At 33.8% G+C, this 26,429-nt stretch overlaps 4 protein-coding genes across 9 annotated transcripts; 1 reads left to right on the forward strand and 3 right to left on the reverse strand.

Moving 5' to 3' along the window:
- Nucleotides 1-6,303: 6,303 nt before the first annotated feature.
- Strat (RAB interacting factor STRAT) lies at nucleotides 6,304-8,325 on the reverse strand. The gene is made up of 2 exons (XM_077403262.1): nucleotides 8,107-8,325; nucleotides 6,304-7,748 (listed from the first exon to the last, which is right to left on the reverse strand). The coding sequence occupies exons 1-2, from the start codon at nucleotides 8,233-8,235 to the stop codon at nucleotides 7,515-7,517; spliced, it is 363 nt and encodes a 120-aa protein (XP_077259388.1). The 5' UTR covers nucleotides 8,236-8,325; the 3' UTR covers nucleotides 6,304-7,514.
- Nucleotides 8,326-8,477: 152 nt separating this feature from the next.
- LOC143895845 (uncharacterized) lies at nucleotides 8,478-9,810 on the reverse strand. The gene is made up of 3 exons (XM_077403258.1): nucleotides 9,517-9,810; nucleotides 9,128-9,419; nucleotides 8,478-9,031 (listed from the first exon to the last, which is right to left on the reverse strand). The coding sequence occupies exons 2-3, from the start codon at nucleotides 9,366-9,368 to the stop codon at nucleotides 8,685-8,687; spliced, it is 588 nt and encodes a 195-aa protein (XP_077259384.1). The 5' UTR covers nucleotides 9,369-9,419; nucleotides 9,517-9,810; the 3' UTR covers nucleotides 8,478-8,684.
- Nucleotides 9,811-9,888: 78 nt separating this feature from the next.
- On the reverse strand, nucleotides 9,889-13,228 carry Orc1 (origin recognition complex subunit 1). Of its 2 annotated transcripts, none has more exons than XM_077403223.1 (6): nucleotides 13,077-13,228; nucleotides 11,487-12,842; nucleotides 11,132-11,408; nucleotides 10,708-10,973; nucleotides 10,185-10,468; nucleotides 9,889-10,096 (listed from the first exon to the last, which is right to left on the reverse strand). In XM_077403223.1, exons 2-6 carry the CDS (start codon nucleotides 12,755-12,757, stop codon nucleotides 9,930-9,932), a joined length of 2,265 nt encoding a protein of 754 aa, XP_077259349.1. In that variant the 5' UTR covers nucleotides 12,758-12,842; nucleotides 13,077-13,228; the 3' UTR covers nucleotides 9,889-9,929. The 2 variants fall into 2 exon arrangements, with proteins under 2 accessions (XP_077259349.1, XP_077259350.1); XM_077403224.1 differs by lacking the exon at nucleotides 13,077-13,228 and having other exon boundaries at nucleotides 11,487-12,262; nucleotides 12,334-12,501.
- Nucleotides 13,229-14,405: 1,177 nt separating this feature from the next.
- LOC143895840 (NADP-dependent malic enzyme) lies at nucleotides 14,406-26,175 on the forward strand. 5 transcript variants are annotated; one of them, XM_077403229.1, is made up of 12 exons: nucleotides 14,414-14,566; nucleotides 15,568-15,872; nucleotides 20,269-20,437; nucleotides 20,518-20,676; nucleotides 20,748-20,929; nucleotides 21,269-21,578; nucleotides 21,721-21,903; nucleotides 21,995-22,220; nucleotides 22,279-22,421; nucleotides 22,523-22,817; nucleotides 22,892-23,036; nucleotides 23,717-26,175. In XM_077403229.1, the coding sequence occupies exons 3-12, from the start codon at nucleotides 20,393-20,395 to the stop codon at nucleotides 23,754-23,756; spliced, it is 1,728 nt and encodes a 575-aa protein (XP_077259355.1). In that variant the 5' UTR covers nucleotides 14,414-14,566; nucleotides 15,568-15,872; nucleotides 20,269-20,392; the 3' UTR covers nucleotides 23,757-26,175. The 5 variants fall into 5 exon arrangements, 4 of the variants coding, with proteins under 4 accessions (XP_077259354.1, XP_077259355.1, XP_077259352.1 ...); XR_013256478.1 differs by lacking the exons at nucleotides 14,414-14,566; nucleotides 15,568-15,872 and adding an exon at nucleotides 15,897-16,910 and having other exon boundaries at nucleotides 23,717-23,899; nucleotides 25,413-26,175; XM_077403228.1 differs by lacking the exon at nucleotides 15,568-15,872 and having other exon boundaries at nucleotides 14,406-14,566.
- The last annotated feature ends 254 nt before the right edge of the window (nucleotides 26,176-26,429 follow it).

Consider the following 26,429-nt stretch of genomic DNA (forward strand, 5'->3'; position numbering starts at 1 on the left):
AGGAAGTGGAGTGGTTAGATAATGACAGACATCGCTAACCGACGTCCAAAGAATCGAGCTTGAGCGATAAATACTCACTAACACAGATCTCGTTTGATAATTGACTGCCAAAAAAATTTTAACTTTCACTGGCATATGGATATACACCTCCAATTTGGAGCTCTTCTACAATGTAAATTAGCAAGGCAGGATTGTGACAGATTATATACGATGAAGCATTGATATTATTTGAACTGAACTATTTTGATTGGACCAAACAAAATAGTTTAGCTCAAAAATACTGCTTAACTCTGAAATGCATTTGCTTATTCGTTCGATAATGTTTGCCATTTTATCAATTTTTATGAGAAAAAGAAAGAAAAAGTAAAATAACAGACAATATCGTAATTTGAGCAAACTTCTAATCCTAAGATATATAATTTGAATAGACGTTGTTATTGAATGATGACAGAAATAATTAAAAAGTAATTAAAAGAGATAAAAAAGTAATTATAAAACTATAATGATATTACACTTTAATGATTAAAATTTTGTTTATATATTGTTCTACGATTTTTTATTGCGGCAGACTGAAAGAAAAGAAACCTTATAGTCTGTTATATTAAAATCGTCATTAATAACTTTCCGAAGAGTATATACAATAACAATGAACGATGAGGATGATGCATTTGATAGTTGAGAAAAGAGTTTTTCAATGAAAGCCATTTTGATCCAACAAAAGTTATTCAACGGATATTTTACAAAACTTTGCAATAAAGTTGCTTAAATAAAGATGCAAAATGCAAAATGAAAAGAGAATACAGGAAGAAGGATGTAAAATTATGATTAACAATATTTGTACGGGTATAAATATGGCAGCTCTCTTTCAGAAAGTTTCAGCATTATATCGTAAAACATAGATTGCACTGCAATAAATATAAATATTTTTCGATTTTAATATAATCGTAAAGCCAAGCAGACGAAAAAAAACGTCTTTTGCACGAGTCTTTCAGAACGAATGGAGTATTATTTCTTTTCTCTATAACGCTCCGGAATTCGAAATAAAGATAAAAAGGGAGGACAGGTAGTAATGATATATTTATTTTTTATCTTTTATGTGTAGATAACTAAATACATAGTGGTAATGATGTTACATTACAACGCAAACAAACTTTGAAGGAAAGAGGGGAATGGGAAGAAAGAGGGAGAGAAAGAAGATTGATAGGTAGATATCATTATATATTTATTAACTGTAGATGTGACATATTCCCTCAAACAGAACAAGAGGAAGAAAAAGAACGAAAGAAAAACAGAAAAAAGACATCACAAAAGAGAAATTATTTAAATTATGGAATAAATACATTTTTTACGCTCAATATATAATTGTGAGATACCATATACGATATAATAAAAATTAAAGTCAATCTGCCTTTTTTTTAAAGCAACGTGATTTTATTAGATTATCTCTGTAATTTCTCAAAGTTTGTTTGCATCGTAGTGTCTCTAAATTTCTTAAAAACTAAAGGCTAATTTTTCAGACGAAATTTTTTTTGTCAGCGATGTTTATTTCTATACTAATATGTAATAATCGATGGATTATGAAACGATTAATATCAAAAGCACCTTTGATTTTCGCAATTTAGAAGGAATATCGAAACTTGACAGTTTTTTTCGTATCGCCTTTTCTGGCAGCGTTACTATAAAGCATTTTGTTTGATTGTGAGATAAGCTTTCGAAATTTATTTCAAACAATATAAGCAATATATCTCAATTCATTTTATTACAATATAATTCATGCAAAAATTATAAGCCAAAGCGTATGCAAATATTAGGTATTTATATAAAGTTCATTACGAATATGACATCTCTGTCTTTTTCTGACTCACCTATACGTCAACTTACAAAACCTGATATTATGTTCTTTCTTCTTTAATAAAGTTTTTCAGGATACTGACTTTCATTTTCTAAAGAAACAATCGTTCTACCGTGTTTTTTACTGATATGTATGTACATAGATATACATTTTGTATTGAAAGTTAGAAAAATAAATAAATGTGATTTTTGTTGATAAGCGCGAACGAGGAAAAAAATGAAATAAATAATTGATATTTATTGATGAGCCCGATTAATATCTATTTATAATAATATTTGCAAGAACAATTTTAAAAAGTCTAAGCAAAAATGATAAACAACCATTTTGCAGTATAAAAATTTATTATATTAAAGATGAAATTTATTTATTTATTACATATATTACTTATTTATATTATACTCTCTAAATCTCTGAATCAGTAAAAAGTCACTGGAGTGGCATACTTTAGACTGATTCAGGTTTAGAGAGTATATTATCTCATTGTAAAGTTTACTCCTTACGATCAAGGGAAGCAAAATCTATAAAAAGTATAGTGCATATGAAGAATGTGGAGAATATGATTCCATTTTGAATATAGACACAAGATTGTGCGCTGATATATATAATTTGTAATAACGAAATATGATACATAAATACCGCATAAAAATTTTTATTGAATGTTTTATCAACCGAAAAACATTTTCTTATAATTCGTAACAAAAACGTTCGAAAACATTTTCATGCAGAATATGCTATAAAAACGCATTAATACATAAACTATACATGCATAAAAAGCAAATAGCAATCAAATTCATTAATGACTTAATTTGTCATTACTTAAAAGTGCAGCAAAAAATAGAACAATATAGAGGGATGCAAACATAAAATTAAAATTAATTTATTGTCGATTAAAAAGTAGAGTTTTTCTTGTTAATTTATTGTTATTTAATTTAATACCGTTATTAATTTAATATATTATATTTAATTTTTTAATAGTTATATTGATTTTTTTTACGTATAAATGTCTCTTGAAAAATGCATACATGCAATCGACACAACGAATATTGCGCATAGCGAAGTATAGAGTAAAATTTGAAGTATAGAGTATTTAAAAATAATCAAATTTAACCACATCCAGCATAGACCAATCTAAATAAATTGGATGTGCTAATATAAATTTTGTAAGAATAGAGGATTTATATAAATGTTTGAACGCGTATTAATATTTTTTACAAATACACAAAATATTAAATCTCGTGTACATTAGTAAATGCACAATGTTATACATAATTTATTTATATTTAATTTAAATAAAAAATATGTTTACGTTATCTTTACGTAATAATACATATAATATAATACATTTTTTAATAGCTTTTTTAAGTCAATAAAGAATGTTTGACGACGATAAGAAATATAAACTGCTTACTGCACATATTTCTGCTATCTTTTGTATACTTCACACCGTAAACAAGCAAGAATTATTAGGTAATAGGATTGATGAGCGAATTAATTAATCTTATTGACGTTGTTAATATTTAATGCTCCACGGACCAAGACGTATAATACGACTACTATGCCGTCGTATTATCAGTGGCACTGTTTTAGAAAATAACACACGCAGTCTGCATTATTTATATTTGTAAACGACTGTGTAGAATTTTTATTACGACATCCCAGTGCGCGCGCGTTATAAGCAAAACTTTAGTATATAGTCGCGAAATATTAAGTATAAGAAAGACTCCTATTATGCAAGAAATTAATTACTCTCAAAAATGGTCTAGGTAAATTACTGAAAATTTGTTTGGAATTTCAAATATTTATGTGATTAGGAATAACATTTTTCTTTACAATATAATGTTAATTCTTTCATTTTTTTCGTATCTTTCTTTCTTGAGATTTTTTTTTAATTCCTACGGGTCCACAGTAAACCTAATTGACATTATTCTGACTGTTGGACGGTGAAAAATTTATCAAGGAGAAAAATATATTAGCATACGTTACAACTTAACGTAATAATAACGTATTACGAATCACGTCCTTTTCTGCACATACGTTATTAATAACATTTCGCATACATGGCTTTAAGAATTTTTGTTCGATAAAATTTATTTGTATTAAAGAAATAAATGCACTTCTGTTTGTTAAGAAAAATGAAAAGGTAAATTTGCCATTGCGAAGTTGTTACACATATCTAGGTAATAATTTCTGGTATATAGATGACGCGATTGAAAAAATGCAGCAATAAAAATAAAAAAAACATTGAAAAAAATATAAGAGAAGTAAAAAGATAGACAGAGATAGTGAGGGAGTGAAATAGAAAAAGAAAAGGGAGGGAAAAAGGACTAAAAAAAGAGAAAAGAGAGGAAAAGAGAAAAAAGTGAAGGGAGAGAGAAACGTATACATAAAAAGATTTAAGCGTCAAATATTATCGAATAGAATTATTCGAAATTATACTTTTAACAAAATCGCGAAAGAATTTATATACTCAAAGCTTCACTTTTTATGCTGTCGCTCTGTCTATTAGTCATAATTATTAGTCATAACAATAATAATATTACACAGAGAAAATAGAAGAAATCAAGTAAAAGTAATCGATTGTATAACTGTGCGTGTTTATGTATATATATTTCTCCAAAGTATTTAATTTCCTTTTTGTTATTTTTATATCTTTTCACTGCATCCGCTGGGAAGGAAGAAGAGAAGAGGGAGAGAGGGGGAGGGACGGAGGGAGGGAGAAAGAGAAAGAGAGAGAGAGAGAGAGAGAGAGAGAGAGAGAGAAAATTCTGCGCGACATGTGTATACGTAAGCATATATGTACTGCATGAAAAATGGATTTACAATTTTCGAATAATAAAAATCTGTATTATTAACTCTTATATATACAGGATATTTTGTATAGCTCCAACTAGCAAACAACTTGAAACTACATAAAAAATATATATAAAATACAAAATTTTTTTCATGAGATTTATTTTTAAAAACCGATTTTTAATACTTATTTGGTATACGTGTAGGAGATTCTACATAATAGAATTTCTTACTATTATCTCTACTTGCACGATCTCTGTTCAGATTTGTGTGTTTAATACTTAAACGTATCGTATTTATCTTGTGTATCTGTTCTACATTTTCTTTTTCATACAATACAAATCTTTAATTTTCATTATTTGTTAATATAGCAAATACAACCGTATAAAAAACAATTGTTACAGATATAAAAATTTATACTTTCTAATTTATATATATGTAGATTTATCACTTTTCTGGCACCTAATTACAAAATATCCTGTATTCATACGCCCACGGACATACACGCGTATTATGCAATATTGATATGATAAAGGAGATGCTTAGAGAATATCATATATAGTACAATTGCGTACATATCTTGGATAACAATTAAAAATATATAAAGAAACAATTACGAAAAAATGTAACACGCATTAAACATTTCATACAACACTGAAAACTTTCTGAAAAATAATATTATGATGTACTGAATTGCCATTACCTGACATGCTGTAATATCGCTTATTATACATATTTAAGCTACGGTCAACGTGACGCTACAAATGCTTTGGAGCGTTCTTCTTCCCTTTCTTTCTTCATTGAAAGAAAAGAGAAGAGGAATGCTTCGAAGCATTGGTAGCGTCACGTTGACCGTAGCCTTATTTATACGTACGAAAGATCACGTAAATTCATGTATAGATATACTTTACAGCATTCTATTTAGCCGAACAAATCGTGAAGAATTGATCAAAATTTGTTCTTCGAAATTTCAAACATTTTAACACTTTCTTTTACTACATTGTTTTAAAAAAGGATATATAATTTCATATTTTTTAAATAAATTTTCTATTAGATTCCAACAGAAATAGAATTTTACGATTAATATATCCGTATACGTCGTTAAAACTTCTCGTTGACATATGTGTATACATAAGTTGATAAACATATACCTCAGTAAAAAAATTTTCATATAGAACAATATATATATAATTATATGAAAATATATTCATTATATGTCTTCTTTCTCGTGTATAATCTCTGTCCGTTTATACAGGAAAAATAAGATATAGGAAATAAGAGAAAAAAAAACATACATGAACATATTTTATACATAATTATATATATATTCAATGTTTTTATATCAAGATTTTTTTGCCGGGACATAGTATTATTAGATAAAAAATAACAAAATTGCCGCAGTGATGGCAATGGTAATGTAGACAAGTATATTTACGTGGATATTGTAACATTCTCTTGTCCTACATTCAAAAGAGTTTACATAAGTGGGAAAAGATATGTAATTATTCAAACATTTCAAAATATATAATTATTTATTAGCTGTAATATTAGCTATATATAGATATATTCTTCATTCCTTTACTTATAGGAACATTCAAAGACAACTTTATATCTCTGCGAACATTCTATTCATTTACATACATAATTCTTTATGTAGTTATTATAATTCTTATACAATCCTTAATCCTTAGGATTAATGTGTCTATCGTTCTGCTCAGACTTACTATTACGTATGATACAAAATAACAGTTTTCACGAAACTATCGTACTTAAGATTGTCCTCTCATTAATTATTAGCGCTGTGTAACGCGTACGTGCGTATACGTGTGCGTTCGTCTGCGCGCGCGCGCACACACTGTATAATATATTATATACGTCCGCATCTTTCGTCGAATGAAAGAATAATGCGTTTTGCTTTAGCGACGTACGCGTTTTAAGAAGAGATAAAGCTGTGATGTTATTAATATCGGCGCGGTATGGCTCGCACGAACGCGCGACTATTTTTGCAATATTTAAGATTAAAGGAAGATAAAATAAAAAAAGGGACGCGTAAATAAATAAATGCTGACTTAACTGAGCTCCCCCCCCCAAATCGCAAACGGGCTTTGCAAAACAGATAATGTATACATGACAAGTATCAAAAATATATTACATACGCATAATATACATATATACATACATCGTATCGAGAAGTATACACGTATAAGTACTCGCGCGGATTTAACACCTCACACGTATGGTTAATTATATTAATTATATGTAACGTATAACCCATTTGTGATACTCGGCATACGAACGGCATTGTGAAGCAAGTGATACGTAACGGCATAATTGAGAGTCACACAAATGCATTAATTAAGTAAACAGATTTTTAATTGTAAATGGAATTTATTGAATCGTTACATTGTATCGAGGATTAATTATCTGATTCATCAGCTGTTTGTAACATATTGTGATTAAATATTAAATTGTCAAGTAAAACAACAAATCATACCTTTTTATTATTATTCCTGATGTGTAAACATTAATTTCTGAGGTTTTATGTGAGATGAACATAATTCTACTGTATAAGATAGTGCCATTGACACTTTTGACTTGTTTTTATGACGTCTTTTAAAAAAAAATTAAATATTTATTTATTTAACCATTTAATTTAAAAAAGATAAGTTTACTTAGATAAAATCTAACTAGAGAGATACGTTTTTGTATGTATATATACACATATAAAGCACATATTCATAGCTTCATAAATATTATTTTATATCTGCATAATTATCTTTCTGTACACTTGTGTTGTGTATGTACGTGGCATACGCGTACATTTATACACGTATAAAATTAGAAAATTATTTTATTAAGCACTTATCTCTATTCATTCATATTTTACTCTACACAATGCAATGTACGACTTTTTAGTGGACAAATCGTGCCATCCTACTGGACCTCTCTCGCAATCGGCGCAAGCTAGATATTTGACGTTGCCTACCGTATGCGACACGCCGATATTTTCGAAAGTATACATATCCTCTATTAGCCAGTAGTCAGAAATTATTTCTGATTGATTAGCCTCGTCTTGTGCTTTACTATGGATATAGGGCAGCGCAAACTGTAATAAAAAATTTTTGTATTTATTATTTACTCGCTTAAATCGACAATTATTAAATTAAACTATACAACAATTGTTTGAAACAGATTTAAAAACTCTTGGTATAAATTTATCGGTACAGATTTAAAAACTTGATGCAAATCGACGAAGCACCGAATGCACATAATACAATTTTTAGGTTATAAACGTTCGGCGTGTAAAAGCGTAGTAACGCGCTGAAAATATGTATCGTCTAATGATTCAGCGGCATCTATAATAATTGAATTGCTATAACGCGCAATGAAATAATCAAGTAAGGAGTTCTACATCAGATTTCTTCAATATTAATGTATACACTACAAATAGTACTAATACTCACGTCCATGTTTATTAACTTGGCTGCTCCGGCATTAAGCATTTTCGAGGGGCAAAATGTACAGTAGATTTTGTCCTTATTTTTGCCCTCCGTGTTCTTTTTCGATTCAATAATATTTCTATCCGTCGACATTGTCACTTCATAAATATAAAATTAAATCTCGGTACTCGGTACTAGTGCCTACACTGCCTACTACGTCACCGTATCGATCCGCCGCGCCGGTGGCGCGGAGCGGCGAAACGCGATTGGCCAGATCCGGGGGCTCGACTCAACGCGTTCCACCTCTCGCGCGACTGTGCAGCGGCTCGGCGGTTGAGTTGCACTTTCTCTCTCCACAATAAGATAATTATTTAATAAAATAAAACCAATGTCATCATTAAAAGTATTCTCATCCAGCGCATCACACGAAGTTTTGAAAACATGCCAATATAATGGATAAGTAAATTAAATTAAAAATATTCAACAATAAATTGTACACAGGATAATGGTTTATGTATTTATTATTTTTAGTTCATTATATATATATTTATTTAAAATTATTATTCATTATATATATTATTTAACACACATTATACTTTTTATTATTTATTACTGTATACAGTAATATAATCGTTGGAACACACGAGTTTTTTCTGCTTTATTAATTTCCAATTATATTTTTCAAATTTTTCATCAAATGGCAATGGATCTGTTGTACAATTATTCCCTTGCGCAGGTCCAATAACAAAAATCAAATTACCTTTGTAATTTTCTATATAATTACAGAATGCTGCACAGTTATTGAAGTAGCAAAATAACATTGCGTATCGTTTTGGCACTTGAAAATTTGACTTGTTCTCAATAAAGATAATATTTTTTAAGAATTGTGGAGGAGAATATTTGCTATTCCACCAAGAACTATCCAATTCTATACCCACAACGTCCAATCCTTAAAAAAAAAATATGTTACAATGATAAGCAATTATAAATATTATCGAAGAGACCTATGTTTATTGTTTATATCAATATTATTTTTAAGATTTACCTGAACATTTTTGTAGTAACCATTCCAATAATCCACAACCACAACCAATGCTTGTAATTCCAGTTAAATTATACTTTCGTATAGTATCGTTTATCCAATACAAGTCACTCACGTCAGGCAATACCCATGATAATCGACTAGGCTTAGGATTGCCATTCGCGGAAGCTAATGCAGCAATCTCTTCCCACTTTTGAGCATTATATAATGAAAGAATATTTTCGTCGATGTCGTTACTATTCATTACTTCTGGATTTTTTTATATGTATTGCAAATAATATCAATAATTCACTTACTATAAAATTTTAAAAAACAGTATTATTTTCGCAACACATTACAACAAGTAAAATACTGTTAGCCAACAGATTAATGAATGAGAGAGGAAGGGTTACCGTGAACTTGAGTTGTGTAATTTTTCCAATAATAGATTGACTCGTTGCCATATGATATAGTCAAACATATATATTTCTGAACATATTCGTTTAATAGATATGCGACTTTACCGCGACACGATATGTCCACGGGAGAAACAAAAATCAAATCTTTAGAAATAAATTTATTTACTATTTTAATTTTTATTGATAGAATGTATTTGCATTTTAATATTTATTTATTACAATATTACAAGGAAACCATATTTGTATGATCTAGAGACGAGTAAATTGTGTAAAGTCGTAATTCGTAAAAAAAAAACTCGCGCACACACATATCTAAATCTTTGTACAAAAAGAAATAAAACTAATATAATAAACTAGTAATAAATTAAATTAATAATTATAGACATTTATTCAAATTTTGTTCATTTTTAGTCAATATCAACTTCTTGTAATGCATAATGCATCTCATCCTTTGATATATTCAACAGAATCTTTTGATGTATATCGCTACCTGAATATTCGCACAATAACAATCTATAGTCACCCAACTTTGAGCAAATATCAAGCGTCTGAGTAATATTGGGTGTTTTGTAACCTGGAAACAGAAAAGTTACAATAATATAAAGTTTCTTTTACACACGTCGCATTCTTTCTTATATTATCGACAAGTTTTTTATACGAACCATCAAAGGAACATAAAGATTCAAATTGTCTATAAACATTTTTGAAACAAACTTCTTCTACACCAATTCGTTTGACTTCCACACATACGGCTTGCAAGAATATTTGCTCAAATTTTGAACAATGTTTTACCGCTTGAACTTTTGGATTTATTATCATCTCCGACAAAGCCTCATTCACGTCTTGTACGTTTACTGTAGTACTGTTGCGTGTTTCCGTAATTTCTGCCACTCGACGACAAATGTCCAAAGCGCGACGAGCGTCGCCTGATACCGCGGACACCTTACTAAAATACAAAATATAAAATGTTTTCGCGAAATGGTTAGTCAAATTTCATCGATTTCATTATAAAAATTAACAATTAAAAGTACCAAAATGTCAGTATAATTCATACAATACGCTAATCAAAACGTACCAAATATTTTAAGAATAATGAAGTTATGCAACAACAACATTAAAACATATACATATACATAAAATATATTAACGAACCATTTAAATAAAGAGACTGTGTATAATGCTTACCGTGCAATTAATTGTATAATTTCATTTTCGAAAATGTCGGTGTTTTTAAGTCTAGTTAACACTATCTCGTATAATTGTTTATAATTGTATGGTTCAAACGTTACTCGGGTAAGACCTAATCGTGACGTGACTCTACCCATTAAAACTCTCTCTGGAAGATCCATAGTATTGGCAATAGTAATAACTACTAATCGAGCAGAGGCTTTTGTAGGCCAGTCCAATAAATTGTATATTACATCTTGTCGTTTTGTACACAATAAATCAAGCTACAAAAATTTAAACAAAGAAAATAAAAATAAGTGAAACAAATAAGAAGCAATAAAATAAAGATTACGTAACACAATATAAAAGATATAACAAATAATAGAAAATAAATGGAAATGTATATTATATATACAAAAAATAAAGACGCGTGTGTACATACCTCATCTACAAGTAGCAACGTCATTGGTCTCTTAGCATTGCTACTAAATTTCTTTTCTAACATATTGTATGCTTGTTCCCACGTTAAAACTTTTCCAGATAATTGCTTTAGAATCTGTACATAGGCTTGCCTGGGCTCAGATAATTTCATACCGTTAATCTCAACCAAATCAAAATAGTCCAATTTACCCTTTTCCACAGCTCTCTTCAGACATTTCAAAATCTCATTTACAGTAGCTGTTTTTCCTGTACCTGGGACGCCATTTATATAGATGCTTCTGCAATAATATATTGATACATATAATGTCAGAAAAGTAAATTCAAATATATGTTAGGCAACGTCTAGATAAACTTACCCTCCGCTGTTATCCATTAGCTTGCTTTCTAGAAATGTATAAATGTTATTAAACTCTTCCTCTCTGCAAGGTAACGACTTGGGAACTGCACTGACATGCAACCTAGTTCTGATTTCTTGCAATGGCGTTGCTGGTTTAACTAGCATATCAGTTCTCCTTTTCATAGATGGTGTCAAAGCGTTCTGCTTCAACAATGCACGAACCTTTGGAGTAATCGAACCATTCTGTACTACCGGTGACTCAATGGCGTCATCGTTTCCTTGACTATTTTTTATAAACAAACCTTTAACAGCTTTACGTGTAACTTCCACCTTATCAGCTTTACTCTTATTCTCATCATTTTGTACCGATTCACATTTATTAGGCGTAATTGAAATTGTTCCGCGACTGCTCCTCTGAATTTTCGACCTTTTAGGAGTACAATTAAGCGAAACATTTTGCATCGCATCTGTTTCAAGATATATCTTCTTACTAGGTGATTTATCTATGTTGTCTCTTTTTAATTCTTTATCTACAGAGGGAGATGTATATTTTGATCTGGTTCTAACTTTAGGAGTAGCATCGTCATTGATATCGTCTGCGGAATCAGCATGATTCTGTTTATTAAGTTTTGATCTTGTTCTTGTAGACGGTGTCTTTGGAACAAAACTAACACAAGTGCAATCTGAATCATCATCGCTCTTGACTGCGTGTTTGCTGGTTTCTCGTTTTCTCGTTTTGAAAGTCTCCACTGAACCAAGAAGTAGGTTTTTTTCATTGTAATTAACCTGATCTCTCTGCAAAACGGACACTTGTGATTTAAAGGAATAACATTCATAATCTGAATATCTTTTAGGTAACTTTATACTTCTCGCGCCCTTACGCGGCATCTGATTTTCATCTTGCAAATTTTTCAAACAACGTTTTGTACTTCTGGTTACTCTCTTAGGTTTTTCATCTTCCGACTCGGTGTCTATCTTATACATACTTTGTTCTGTGGAACGTCTCAATCTTAAACGTAAAGAGACTTGCTCCTTTTGCAACGCATTGTTTCGTAATAAGAAACGTTTGTTATTGTCAAAGATCTCGTCAGAATCGGAAGAATCATTATTGGTGCTTTTCTTCGGCACATTACTGTCAAAGATCTCGTCAGAATCGGACAGGTCGAAAGAATTATTATCAGTGGTTTTCTTCGGCACATAAGATTCGTCCAGTTCTTCGACATTTGACTCTGAACTTGTTTCAAGTAATACAGATATATCTTTGTCCGTGCACTTGTTTAATCTAGCCATTGCACTTGAAATGCAATCGGGTTCGGCAACAATTATATATAAATATCCGTTTCTTTCTTCTTTAAGGACTTGCACTTCGGTCAACCTAATTAATAAATTTTATCCATTATTTATTGAAAATAGCATTATAGTTTGAGAAAAGTAAATTTTTTAAATCTATTTTCATATTATATATTTCACAGGAGACGATTTATTTTAATTTATTTATACTGGCTTTGCCATTAACATAGATTGTAATTATCGAGGTTGAAAGTCAATTACAGGAAAAAAATTGTCACCGCTATCTTGTTTAGATATCACGTTGTAATTTTTCTCTTACCGTTCTCAAGATATAAACCTGACAGCGACAATAAATTACTGTAAATTACAATTCACGTGACACTCGCGAGTCGCATTCAACCATACCTAACCGTCCTAACCTAAAGACTGAAACTGAAGTGATGTCAGATGTGTGATGTTGCTGGCGAATTGCCGCCTTTTTTCGCGCATGCGCATGCGCGTTGAAAACGTGTAACACGTAACGTTACAACTGTAGGTAAAAAAATTCATATAAAAGCATATAGGTATATAAATATATATGTATAATTATTATATAAAATATGTTCGTATATGTTAACTTTTGTATCTCGATTTGTATATGATGTAAGAAAAATAATAAGAAAATTTAAAAACTAATTAAATATATGGATAATTTTCGCATTATTCTTTCTAAATAAAAAGGAATAAGTTATTGAGAAAATGAAAAAAAATTGCTTACATAAAAATGTAACAATTATGCAATATAAAATATAAAACTTTACTTTTTGCAAAAAAAATAATGGAAGATGCATGCAATATATATGTTTTCAATTATTCTTATTATTTTTCCAATACAGACAGAGATTATACAACAGAAAGAAAACATATATTTTATGTATAATTATATATTTTGATATAAACAAATTTTTTCTCGAGTCAGTACTCGTGATAAAAAAATCACATCCTTTCACAGTGCGAGAATAACAATTATATATTTTTAAAATGGTATTTTCTAAATGTTTCTACAGTTAAATGCATCTGTGCTTCGATCGAATGCAGCTGATGGTTCCATACCCTGAAATACAATTAATCGATTCACAATTCAGCTTTAATTTAACTGTCGAATAATCAAAGAAATTTGACGAGGGGTGTTTTCGCCGATACAAGGCCTGTTCTTTTTAGCTGAACTTCTTGCTCCATCTTTTCTCTTTTTTCCCCACAACGTGCGAGAAGCTCATTGTCAGTTAAAAAAGAATAGGCCTACAAATAATCGATACGCTCGAGTCTTTTTAGGCGGGGGAGATGATCGAAGATCATAATTAATCGAACGATCGATCGACCGCGAACGAGAAACAGAATTCAAGAAGTCGGCGATCGCGGTCGGTCACGCGTGGATATTTCGCGAATCCCCATGATTTCCTCTCCCTCCTCGAAAAATCCTTGCGTATAAATACGCCGTTTCAAATGGTGGAAAAAAGTAGTAATCCTCTCATCCTCGCATCCACTTTCGAGCGACGCGATTTGCTGATTGCTGCGCACCCTGCGCACCTTTTGCCGCGCCGCCGCCGGCGCCGGTGAAACGCGGAACCCCGAACCCCCGCGACGCGACGCGACGCGAGCGCGGCGCAGCCCAGCAGCACCTCCGACCTCCGACGACTACTCCGAGAACGCGCGCAGTCGGCGCAGTCGCGCGCCGTTCCTGTCGGGTGGGAGGTGCGATCAGCTGCGTGCACACGAGGACTCGAGGAGAGGAGCGAGGAGCGAGATGTTCGTCCTGCAGAGGTCTATATTGTGAGTACGCCACAGGGAAATTTTTTTACTCTCGACCCCCGGGGTCGTCGTCGGCTCGGCGGGTCTACGGCCCGTTGACACCGCGATCAATCCGCGGACGATACGGGGAGCGACGGATACGCGACGCGACGGGGGCGAGCGCTCCGACCCTTCGACAGGGCGCAGGGAGGACACCGAGCCTTTTTCCCCGGGGAAAAAGGGACCGCCGTGTGCGACCCGTCTCGCGGGACGGGCCGCGATGCGGTGCCGAAAATAGGAACGCGCCCCGACGACGATCGATACCGGCTAGGCGAAGCTATAGAATTGCCAGAAGTGGCGAAGCTGTTTGCCGTGCTTTCGTTCAGGTGTTTTTTTTTTCCCACCGCTCCGCCGATTGCCCATTTTCTCGTTCCTCCTTAGCGCTATCCTTGGCCTTCGCCTGGCCTTCGTCCGTGGCCTTGACCGCCGTCAGAATCGGAGATCCGCTTCCGTGCGCGATTCGACGAGGTTCCCGGTGCGGTGCTCGTCGCGCTCCGAAAAGTAACACCCTCCACGTTCTTGTGGAAATTGGAAATTCACCGTACAGGTATAATCCATATCTCCGGGAATCTTCACCCTGAGCTGGTTACCGAGGGATATTGACACGGTCGATTAAACAATGGTGTCAGAACTGTCGGATAGAAAAAAAGAGACTTTAATACAGATAAATCTCGAGTTGTTTTAAAGTTTTTCCAGGTTCCTCCAAATTGGCTCGATCGCTAGCTTTGGCTGCAAATAAAAATAAAAATAACGCAGAGATTCTTATTACGATCCCTTTTTTGACATTGTCTCGTTTTTTCTAATTGTTTTTCTTTTTTTTTTATGTTTTTTCGTCGCTCGCTGTTATGACATCGAGAAAGCGTTAATATTTAGATGAGGTTCTTATCTGTTACAACATCCCGCATTTTTTCGCTTTTTTCCCGCATTTTCTGAATTAAATTGAGCGCAGAGCAACGTTATTTCACATAATAATCGTCTTGTAGGTTCTATCGCGAAGTGGAAATTGGCGGAAGTAACGGATCATGAATAATCTCGAGACTCGAAGTCAAGGCAAAAACGGCGGCTGTCCGGATACTGTACCGCCTCAGGGACGTGCGCGATGGACTCAGGCGCGGTGAACGAAGGAAAAAGATATCTGGTGCTCTGGATATCTGGCGATAATTTTTATTCCCGGATATTAGTCACGCGGCGCAAGAAATCGCAGGAAATCTCATTTTTAATAAGACGTCGAGGAGCCGAATCGATTCAGCAAAACTCTGTTTTCAACCTGAACGAAAGCAACGAATATGTAAACGTTACACAAATACATTAGACAAATTGATTTTAGCAATATAGATGAGATATAAACGCCCACAAAGTTTTACGAAATTTACGCAATTATTTGATTGATTATTTAAATTTGTATCGCCTATCGTATACACTGTACGAAGTGTTTCGAGCAAACAGTCGAACTTTACTGCGAACGCGAATTTTGAAAGTAAACGCGAAAGATAGAAATACATTGTACAAATATAATATGTATACGTTACACGTTATACGAAGGATAGTTTTCGCGTTTGAGAGTTGTAATTGTGCTTTACGCCAAGCGTATACACGAATTACGTTGATCGCCTTCAACCTTAAGACAATGCTTAATTGTATCAATGCAAAAGTGGACGTATTATATCTTGTTTATCTTTTTATTAAAATATACCGCGCTAGACTAATGTTATCACGATTTTTTCCTCGTTTAAAATCAACACCGTGTACAAGTGGGAATGTAATTCTAGAATAATTCTTTTAAAGAGAAGACTCGTACGTGCGTCGAACCGTTTTCATTCTCATTGTCGTCGAATCTTTCCTCTCGCTGTCGTTAATCTATCGCGGTCAATTGTGAACACGCGCGTTCACTGTTAAATATTAAAGAATTAAATCTAAACCAATGAGTTAAATAACATTTTGTACCTATAAAAATGGTTAAAAAGCACTCAAATTGTGTATAACTTGACACTACGAATTTAACAGTGCAATGTATCGTACCGTTGAAATTATCTGCGCGTGGTTTTGACATAATCGATAACAGAAAAACGATAACACCATGAGTGCAACTGCAACGCGACTTACGTGTCTTTCTTAGCTGGTTTTATTCGCGGTAAAAGCAAACGTCTGATAAATGTTATCTACCGGCGTATCGCATCGCGCGCGTTGCCCGATCCGGTTTACGATACCCGACGTGTGCTTCATTCGCGGCTCGTGAAATGCGCTTGATCGATTATTCGGGCAAGCTGTTCGAGTGTCTCTTCCTGGTACGACAATTTTGCGATCTATGCGCATATCCTCTCGCTTCGTAAGTGATATGATATATAGTGCGAATCAAATATTAGACGTAAAATCGACAAATTGCCTGGTTTACGTATATAGCTAGATAACCGATGATAGGCGATCAGACACGAAAATCTCCTGTTACCTTAATTGGAGGCTTGTCAACTAAAATAGTAGTTACCAAATAACGTGCTTTATTCTGGTAAAATTCAATGTCGGCAGGACGAATTTTCTTAGGACTTACAAGAGTTGCGAGTGCTCGTAGCACGTCGAATAATCAATATAAAAAGTATCGCGGTCGATCGATCGGGGCTATAGAAAATGTCGGGATACGTAATAACAGCTCTCCACTTCAACACAAACTGTCGCAGAAACTTCGGTTACGTCATGTTTGAAGTCTCGTTGTCTTACATCACTGATGACTGACCTGTCGGCCGGATATTTATAAAATCCATCGAGCCGAGTGAGAAGAGTTGCATAATTATGACACTGGGATTATTCCGTTCCGTATAGGTGTAAATCAATCTGATTTATGTCATTTGTATTTTTTGTCGAAGTATAGCTAGCAAGCTTTCTTTTTAATCTATTCATCTACGCGACGACGTGCTCACACTCATAGGCGTTATATCGCGAAGCGTGACATACAATGCCTGCCAAAAGTTCGAGACCACGTATAAAATTAAAAATGTTTCAATGAAACATTACTTAAAAGTTCGATTCGTGCCTTACTCAATACTTTTCTCAATCTGAAGTCATATTTAGTTAACGTAGCACTCTGTTTAATTTCAAGAATGTAGTACTACAGTCATAAAACCTTTTTCCCAAAATTAAGTTGTGGATTTTAGAAGAGTGAAAAAGAACTTGTAGCTAGATTATTTAAATTAGTAAAAAAAAAAGACAATTAAATGTGAGAATGTCTGCTTTGATGAAAAAAGTGTCTAATATTCTTATATTGTATATATATAATATTTTTTATAGACTTTTCAAACATTTTATATTATTATTCATTTTATTAAGAAAAAAAAACAAAATAATAAAAGTATGTTAAATTATAATGCATAAGTTTGATTTTATTTTACGTAGCAATAGACACTTCCGATTAATAAACTGTTTGCCAGCGGTGTATATAGTTTCGCTCGTTTAATGATGATGATGAGGAGAAACTGTAACGCGGTGAGGGTTGTTTCACGTGAGAGGGCTACGCGAGTTTCGCTGTGAACCATTTAACATACAAGTATTTACCTACATCACCACGAATGACGATTTTTATTTACTCAACCGGAAATGGTATAATTGGCTATTTCTAACAGAATGTGGTAAAACTAATAAGATATTACGAAAATAAAATACAGATCTTTGGTTTCGAGTACAGTGGCAGGTGGCCTGACGGGATTTTCGAGAGCGAATTCAGCGTGACAGCCAACGTGTTAACAGGTCGGAACGGTTACTCGTTCACAATGACAACGACACGATGTGTGTCTCGCAAATAAGGCACAGTTCCAATGCGCGTTTACTCCATACCATATCCGTATTGTAATGTAACCACGTTCGCAAATGTATGATGGAAAAATGAATTTTTACAATCTTTTTAATGCCGACGAAAACACATGAATACATATATCTAAAAGCGCAAACGTTTATTACGAGCTATTTAAATTTAGAACAGCGCGTCTTTGTTTCGTGAGAAAAAAACGCTACGCGGAGAGGAGAGAGGAGCGGCCACACTGGCGTTAAATGCAGCCTGCTAACGCGATTACCATATCCCGAAATTACGACTGACAGAAAAAGGCGTATGTACGCTCGCCACCTCGGCAAATTTCGCGCCTCGGTCATTTCTGCAAAATTGGCTTTATGCCACGAAAATAATAATAGCGTAGCCCGCTTTGGTTCTTCAAGCGGCGGGGAATTCCGAGGAAGCAAAGATATCATTTCACAGTGGGAATTGTTTCATTCCGCTTGATTTCGCATTCTGGGAACCGTTCACTTTAAAGAGAAGAAACCGGCGCCCGGCGCACGTTACAACGTGCTCCACTTTGCAGCTTCATTGATCGTGCTTTATCTAATCCTACACACGATCTGATCGTACGGCGAGTTGAAAGGCTGGGCACTGATATTCTATGAATTCTTATCTAATCTATCTCGTTCCACAGTTCAGTCGTACGTTCAATCGTCGTCGATTTTGTTATCGGCGAACAATGAAGAGAGAGAATTATCGTACGGGATTACGATTAAACGCGGCTCGAATCGCCACGTGTTTCGCTCGCGTCTGATATCATTTATAAACAAAATCGAGACTCGTCAAATCGTTGTCTTCGCGCTAATGAATGTTAATAAGAGGATACGTATGCGTGCCAACAAGGTTTATGTATCTTTTTATACTGAAATAACTTTGTTGTGTTTCTTCTGAATGTCGAACGGCCTATGAATTAAACATTCGCATGATATTTATCATATAAATCGTATAGTATGAAATATTTTTATCGCCAACGAGACTGGCGAGACCACGCGTGCACAAAGCGTTTCGTGATAAGAACGACTTATCTGTCGTTTTTGATGACGCGACATTCCTTTGCCATTTCCTAAATTAAATTCATCCGTCAAGCGGCATTTCGTCATTTGCTCATTGTCCTTTTACAAACATTCGAAAACACGACGAACGAAAATATGATCGTGTCTCTAAAAAAAAGAAAATGTTTCTCTTCATTGGATTCCCACGCTTACAAAGTTACTTTTTTACTAAATGAGTCATCGAGTCGTTAACTGTGATAATTAGTCGACAGCAGTCTTGATGTCGCGCAGCAAGCATCAGCCGTAGTTTTTATTGACAATAAAATAAAACAATAATAAATGAAACCGAATACCACGAGTAAATAGAGAACTGCTTTCGATCGGGCTGGATATTTGTCTATATTTTTTTTTGTATAAATTAATATAAACTTTTCTACACCGCAAACTGCACGCCGATTTATTTGTCGGTCTTGAAACACAGTCTCGTTGGAGTAGAAAATTCATATGATTAAATCGATGATTGATTTAACAATTATAATGCTAATGAGCCTTTAAATCACCGCAAAGAATTTACGCGGAAAAAAAGAAATGTCAAATCAAGTTTTATATACTCGTATATACGCAACAATCTATAATCTGTCTTGAATGAAGTAATTTATATAGTTCATTCAACCAAGAAAAACAATTTTAATTCTTATAAGAAAATATATAGATTGTTGTGTATATACGAGTATATAAGTTTTGATTTAACACTTCTTTTTTTTCTGTGTATCCTGAAAAATATCACCGTATGTAAATTTATCATTAAAATAAAATATTGCACATTAATGCAATTTGACGAAGTCGCGAGATACAAATTCCACGGGTATTTTTAGATCGGCCAGCAGCAGAAATTGCGGAGGATCATGGACGCGGACGCTACCACCTTCGCATATCGGCGTAAAGGACGTTCAGCGAAGGGACATCCACGAGGTTTCGGGAGATGTGGTACCGATAAATATGGTAAAGGGTATCGGGCACCTCCGAGATCCCCGACTAAACAAGGTACCGTTGTCCCCCCTTGAATTTACTTCGGTAGAGCGGACGCACGATCTCACAGCGTGAATATTCCCTGATAATAACAGGGCTTGGCGTTCACCCTGAAAGAAAGAATAGCCCTCGGCATACACGGGCTGCAGCCACCCCGATTTAAGACGCAAGAGGAACAGCTGGCTCTGTGCAAAGCCTCAGTAATGAAATACTCGGAGGATTTGAATCGATACTTGTATCTCGTGGAACTACAGGTAAATATAGTACCTCGGCGTCTATTCGTCCTTGGGGAATCTGCCCTTAATTTCTTCGAAATAATTTCTAGGAGAGGAACGAAAGATTATTTTTTCGCTTGTTAAGCGAAAACATCGAACAGATGATGCCGATTGTCTATACACCTACCGTCGGTTTGGCCTGCCAAAAGTTTGGCGTGATATATCGTAGACCTCGCGGACTTTTCATTACTATATACGATAAGGGCCATATTTACGAGATCTTGAATAATTGGTTAGTATCAAAGGAGAGATACTACGAAATATTATTGCCGTATCTGTAAAAGAGACGAGAGAGTTATGTTTGCAATCTGTCTTTTACCGTTCTTTTCACACGATTGATTAAAATGTAATCGCTATTCCAAGGGAAGAACAGTTTTTAAAAGACACTGTAGAGTTTTAAACGGAAAGTGCGTGTTTGGCGTTGGTTCGCTAAAAATAGAATTCCACGCGTCACACGCATCGCACGTTTTCACGCTACAACAAGCGGAGCAAGAGAGAAAGATTAATGGCTTTATGTATAGTACAGCGTATTAATTTATTTTCAATACTCACCATAATTTCGTATTTTTAGGCCGGAACAAGCGGTGCGAGCTATCTGTGTAACGGATGGCGAGCGAATTTTAGGTCTCGGTGACCTCGGGGCATGCGGCATGGGTATCCCCGTTGGAAAACTGGCGCTTTATACAGCTCTGGCTGGTATCAAACCGCATCAATGTCTCCCGATCACTATTGATGTAGGCACTAATAACGAGCAGCTGAGAAACGATCCTCACTACATCGGTCTTAACAAGCCTAGGAGCCAAGGTGCTGAGTATGACGAATTAATCGACGAATTTATGGCTGCCTGCGTGCAAAAGTACGGACAAAACGTTCTTATTCAAGTAAGCTAACATACGCAACTATCGTGTGTGTACACTTTTAAATATATATAATTTATTATGTCTTTAATTTATATAAATCTCGTGAAATTCTATGATTCTATGATTCGTACAACATGATAATATTACACGCTTTGTGTTTCAGTTCGAAGACTTCGGAAACCACAATGCTTTCCGTTTCTTAGATAAATACAGAGATAAGTACTGTACGTTCAACGATGACATACAAGGTACGGCGGCGGTTGCGGTGGCTGGAATCTTAGCGTCGCAAAGAATAACTAAGAAAAGAATGTCAGATAATAAGTTTGTCTTCCTCGGCGCCGGAGAGGTTTGTTTTTCGAAGTAGTGCAAAGATACTAAACATTTATGCGTTTGTTTTGAGATTGCAATACAACAATATTTATTCTACTTAATTATAGGCAGCTATTGGAATAGCCGATCTGTGTGTCAAAGCGATGGAAGCTGACGGTTGCACCCAGCAGCAGGCACGCGATAGTATTTGGATGATGGACATTGACGGGCTACTCGTAAAGAATCGGCCCGAGGGTAATTTGGAAGGCCACAAGATCTGGTACGCGAAGGACCACAAAGTGATGAAGACGTTAATCGAAGTTGTGAAAGAAATCAAGCCTACTGTTTTGATAGGTAAGCAGAATTCTTCAAACAAAAACGATCTTGGTACAGAAGTGAAATGTTCGCATAGGCGCTTCGGCGGCGGCAGGGGCATTTACTCCTGAAGTCTTAACGGAGATGGCAAAAAATAACGAGAGGCCGTTGATTTTCGCTTTAAGTAATCCAACCAGTAAAGCTGAATGTACGGCGCAGCAAGCGTATGATCATACCGACGTATGAATATATTATAATCTTAAATTGCATAAGGATAACGATAACTCTGCTTTTTGACATATTAAATTGATTCGTCAGACTAAACCCATCTGTGTTTTTAGGGCAGATGTGTGTTCTCTTCGGGTTCGCCATTCGGTGAAGTGAAATATAAAGGAAAAACATATAAGCCTGGACAGGGTAATAACGCATACATCTTCCCCGGTATTGCTTTAGGCGTTATTGCGACCGGAGTGCATCACATCACCGAAGATTTGTTCCTGATTTCGGCACAAACTGTCGCCGATCACGTGAAAAATGAGGATCTCGAAAGGGGTAGTCTATACCCGCCGTTAAATAGTATTCGCGAGTGTTCTATCGACATCGCGATTAAAATAGCTAATTATGCTTATGCCAAAGGTTGGTGTTATAATTTCAGAATTGTGTAAGTACAAAATACTAGCTAGTATTATTATCTATCATTATATCTGTAGGTGGTTTGGCAAGCGAGTATCCGGAGCCGAAAGACAAGCTGCAATTTATCATGAGTAAGATGTATGATGCCAACTATGACAGTCCACTGCCAAATCTGTACGAATGGCCGGGTGATTATGCCAAACCACGTATCTTGCCGGAAAAGTAAGTACGATGAACTTTGTGATTCTAGATCAATTCTCCTAACCACATAACGACATACGTCGCATCACTCGATAAAGTGAAATTTATCATTTTCATAAGCTATAGAATCGAAGAATTAGATAGTGATAGATAAATATCAAAATTAGTTGTAATAAGTAGTGTTGCAGCACTTTATAGACAGCATGAACGAGGTAGTTAGTAAGTCTGATTGCAACAAACAAGAATCTTTAGAAGATTTATTAAGAATCAAAGAATCTCTTGTTTTCTTGTTTTGATATGCATTACGCATCGCTTTTTTATTTTTTCTTTGCATTTTTCCACGATTATATTATGAAGCTTCATAAAATGCATGAAATTATTTTGCTGCTGATTTTTTATAAAATATTTAGGAATGTGTTATTTCGTAAAGTTTGCAAAAAAGCAATGATAAAATAAAATTGCTCGATTTTATGCTTATTCTCTTAATAGTGACTTATTCTCTCAGAATGTTATGTTATGTTAATCGTTAATGTTACTGATAGACTATCAAAGCTTAGATATTTTATTTTATGATGTAACCACCCACTTCATATTCATATAATGTATCCATTTCCTTCACAGTGTTGTCCGTTTTTTATTTACTCGTTTCGGCAATAAATTTTCGGTGGAAACCGCTGAAGTTTAATTAAAATCTTTTTCAGAGACACAATAGAAATTCGTCACGATTTAAAACATCTGTAGCAGATTTCCATCGGCCGGAATAGTTGGAGACAATCATTATTTTTAATGAAAAAATATCGATGTCTCTTAACTTATAATGACTTATAATCAATGTCATTCACAGCATGTGCAAGCAGCAAAACGACTCATAAACAGTTTTAATCGTAAGAAAGATTGTTTCATCAGATAACTAACGCCATGGTGCTTTCATCACTGCAATGAATCGCTAACACAGTACACGGCGGCATGAATCGATTGTTGACAATGTTATTATTGCAATAAACTAACAATGTAATATTCTAATGTCCTCCTTTTATGTATCAATATTAAAGATAGCAATTGTTACTGGAATACAGTTGAAAGTAACTAAAGAAACTTTATGCTGCATAGTAAAATTGTAAATCGCATTTTGTAAAAATACATTGTATTATTTTACACATTTTAAATGTTAGAAGAAAATGTATGTACGTCAGGATAATAGCTGTTATTATCCAAATAATAATTGAACTTTAGAATTAAATTTTTTCCGTTAGAAACTCTGTTAAAAATCTAAAATTGGTCATAAGATATTTAATATGTTTAGGTTTTCTGACTTCTCATTTACGGACGATTCCAAGACAATATTTTAAATCCGTCTCCTCTTCCTCTCCTGAAGTTATCACGATCACCTTAAAACAACCTGAGACGAATCAAAACTCCAATGAATTTTCCGAAACTCCAACGAAGACCGAAGCACACGCTTTCAGCTCGAAAATTTTTACTTTGCAATATTTTATATTTATATATAGATTTATGTGTGTTTTATAATTATTTTATTAATACTTTAAAACTTTATTAAAACTTTAAATAAATACGCTTAAATCAAAGAAAATTGTCCAAAAATTAGAATTGCTTTCTTTGACATCAGCGACAGATTTAGTCCTAAATATTATTTAGAAAAAGCATATTTTTTAATTTTTAGTATTTTTATAAGTCTGATTACAACTTAGGAATAGAATGCATAGCATGAACAAGACTCTAGAACTAGAAATAAAAATTATAAATATAACTTTCACATTTGAACCATTTTGCAACATGTTTCTGAACATTTTACGAAGACTTTAAAATTATTTAATAAATTATATATTATTTATAAATTATATCCCGAAATATTTGTTCTAAAGATCAAATATATGCAATATGTATGATGAGATAGATAAAACAAGGATATAATTTTACGATGAAAAAATAAATTATTCTTTTTGGAATGAAAAAAACAATATATCTTGTGTTTATATTGCAAAATTTGCTAGATTAATATCTGGCTCTAGATGTGTGTCATAAGCTTAGGGGAATGGCATGCTGCATAACGTACGCAATATTAACATCTTACGGACATGATAGAATATATGCTTATATAATTATAACTGTTTGATGAGCAAAAAGATCTCTGTAATTTAGTTTGAATATACATATACTAAACGTATTATTTGATAAACAATCTTGAACTTATACACATCAAAATTAAGTTTATCCAAGCGATTGAAAATACATCTCTTCCAAGGACGAATTATCTATTTGCATTTCTAAAAATAATTTTTATCTTCATATAATAATAATTTACAAGGGTGTAACATCGCTTAGGTAAACTCGTAGAGCTACCGTTTTGTATAATTAATTGTGTTCTTCTCCCAACAGATTATGACGCGTTGGCGAGTCTAAACTCGAAACATGAGACGACCACTTTGACACAAACTTCTTAATTTAACTTCTTGCAGTCAGAAAATAAATTATTAGTGTGTGAATCACACAAATATTGTACTCTCTAGTATTAAGAAATTACAATTTGTCGATATTCTTATGCGTTTAAATGTACTTGAATAAATGCGTACTTATTTATGTATTTGTATTTAACGCAATGACGTAGCGATGTTTGACACTTCGCAGAATCATATTTGAATAGTATAGAATTATTCACTATTCACTAACTTCGACATGGATTGTCAAGTATTCCAGTACATTACAGATTATTTATTTTTCTAAGATATTCACCTGAAATAATCGTAAAGTTATTTCTAATAGCGTGATACCACTCTGTATTATGTGCATGCACAGTACGTGACCCATTTGTATTTCAAAGCCGTTAGTTAGTTAACGAATAGCTGCTTTTTCTTAGAATTATTTGATACGTGATCCTTCATCAGAAACAAATCACTACCTCCTTTGTGAATATTTTCGAAGTAAGAACTTACGGTAAATGAAAAAATTCGCGAATAACATGACAAAATAATTTCGTTTTAATCTTGTTAGTCTTTGGCGATGGAGTGATCATGCAATGAACTAGAAGAACCGTTATGATACATCAAAACATTATAACACCAATATGTTTGTACTTTGTGATGCGCATTCTTGTATTCTGTAAAAGACTGCTACAGATCTAATAAATCTTTGACAAAAGGCATCTATGTTATATGAAATAAGTATTTATCGATAATATTGATTACATTTTTTAATTACTGCCACAAAACAAGGAACTCAAGTCTGTGCCATTTGTGTACAGAAAAGTGTATCATGCTGCCATGGTCTTGACAGTATTGTACATCGCAGAATATAGATTCCATTAAATTGTGAAATGTTTGTGAACTGCTACTATGCGAATTATAACGTTAAAAGATTATGAATAAATGTTAAATCCTGGTCGTTATTTCGTATATT

The sequence above is a fragment of the Temnothorax americanus genome, unplaced genomic scaffold (genome assembly GCF_048541705.1).
Source record: "Temnothorax americanus isolate GAGA-0224 unplaced genomic scaffold, ASM4854170v1 Scaffold17, whole genome shotgun sequence".
Classification (NCBI taxonomy): domain Eukaryota; kingdom Metazoa; phylum Arthropoda; class Insecta; order Hymenoptera; family Formicidae; genus Temnothorax; species Temnothorax americanus.

Coding starts and splice junctions, on each gene's coding strand:
- Orc1 (XM_077403223.1), bottom strand. CDS start 12,757: ATGGCTAGATTAAACAAGTGCACGGACAAAGATATATCTGTATTACTT. Junction 11,409..11,486: donor CTAATGGATAACAGCGGAGG/GTAAGTTTATCT, acceptor ATATTATTGCAG/AAGCATCTATATAAATGGCG. Junction 10,097..10,184: donor ATCTTTATGTTCCTTTGATG/GTTCGTATAAAA, acceptor TTCTGTTTCCAG/GTTACAAAACACCCAATATT.
- LOC143895840 (XM_077403226.1), top strand. CDS start 16,822: ATGCGCTTGATCGATTATTCGGGCAAGCTGTTCGAGTGTCTCTTCCTG. Junction 20,677..20,747: donor TGTATCTCGTGGAACTACAG/GTAAATATAGTA, acceptor AATAATTTCTAG/GAGAGGAACGAAAGATTATT. Junction 21,904..21,994: donor TCTTCCTCGGCGCCGGAGAG/GTTTGTTTTTCG, acceptor ACTTAATTATAG/GCAGCTATTGGAATAGCCGA.
- Strat (XM_077403262.1), bottom strand. CDS start 8,235: ATGTCGACGGATAGAAATATTATTGAATCGAAAAAGAACACGGAGGGC. Junction 7,749..8,106: donor CCAAGTTAATAAACATGGAC/GTGAGTATTAGT, acceptor TTTTTATTACAG/TTTGCGCTGCCCTATATCCA.
- LOC143895845 (XM_077403258.1), bottom strand. CDS start 9,368: ATGAATAGTAACGACATCGACGAAAATATTCTTTCATTATATAATGCT. Junction 9,032..9,127: donor GTTACTACAAAAATGTTCAG/GTAAATCTTAAA, acceptor TTTTTTTTTAAG/GATTGGACGTTGTGGGTATA.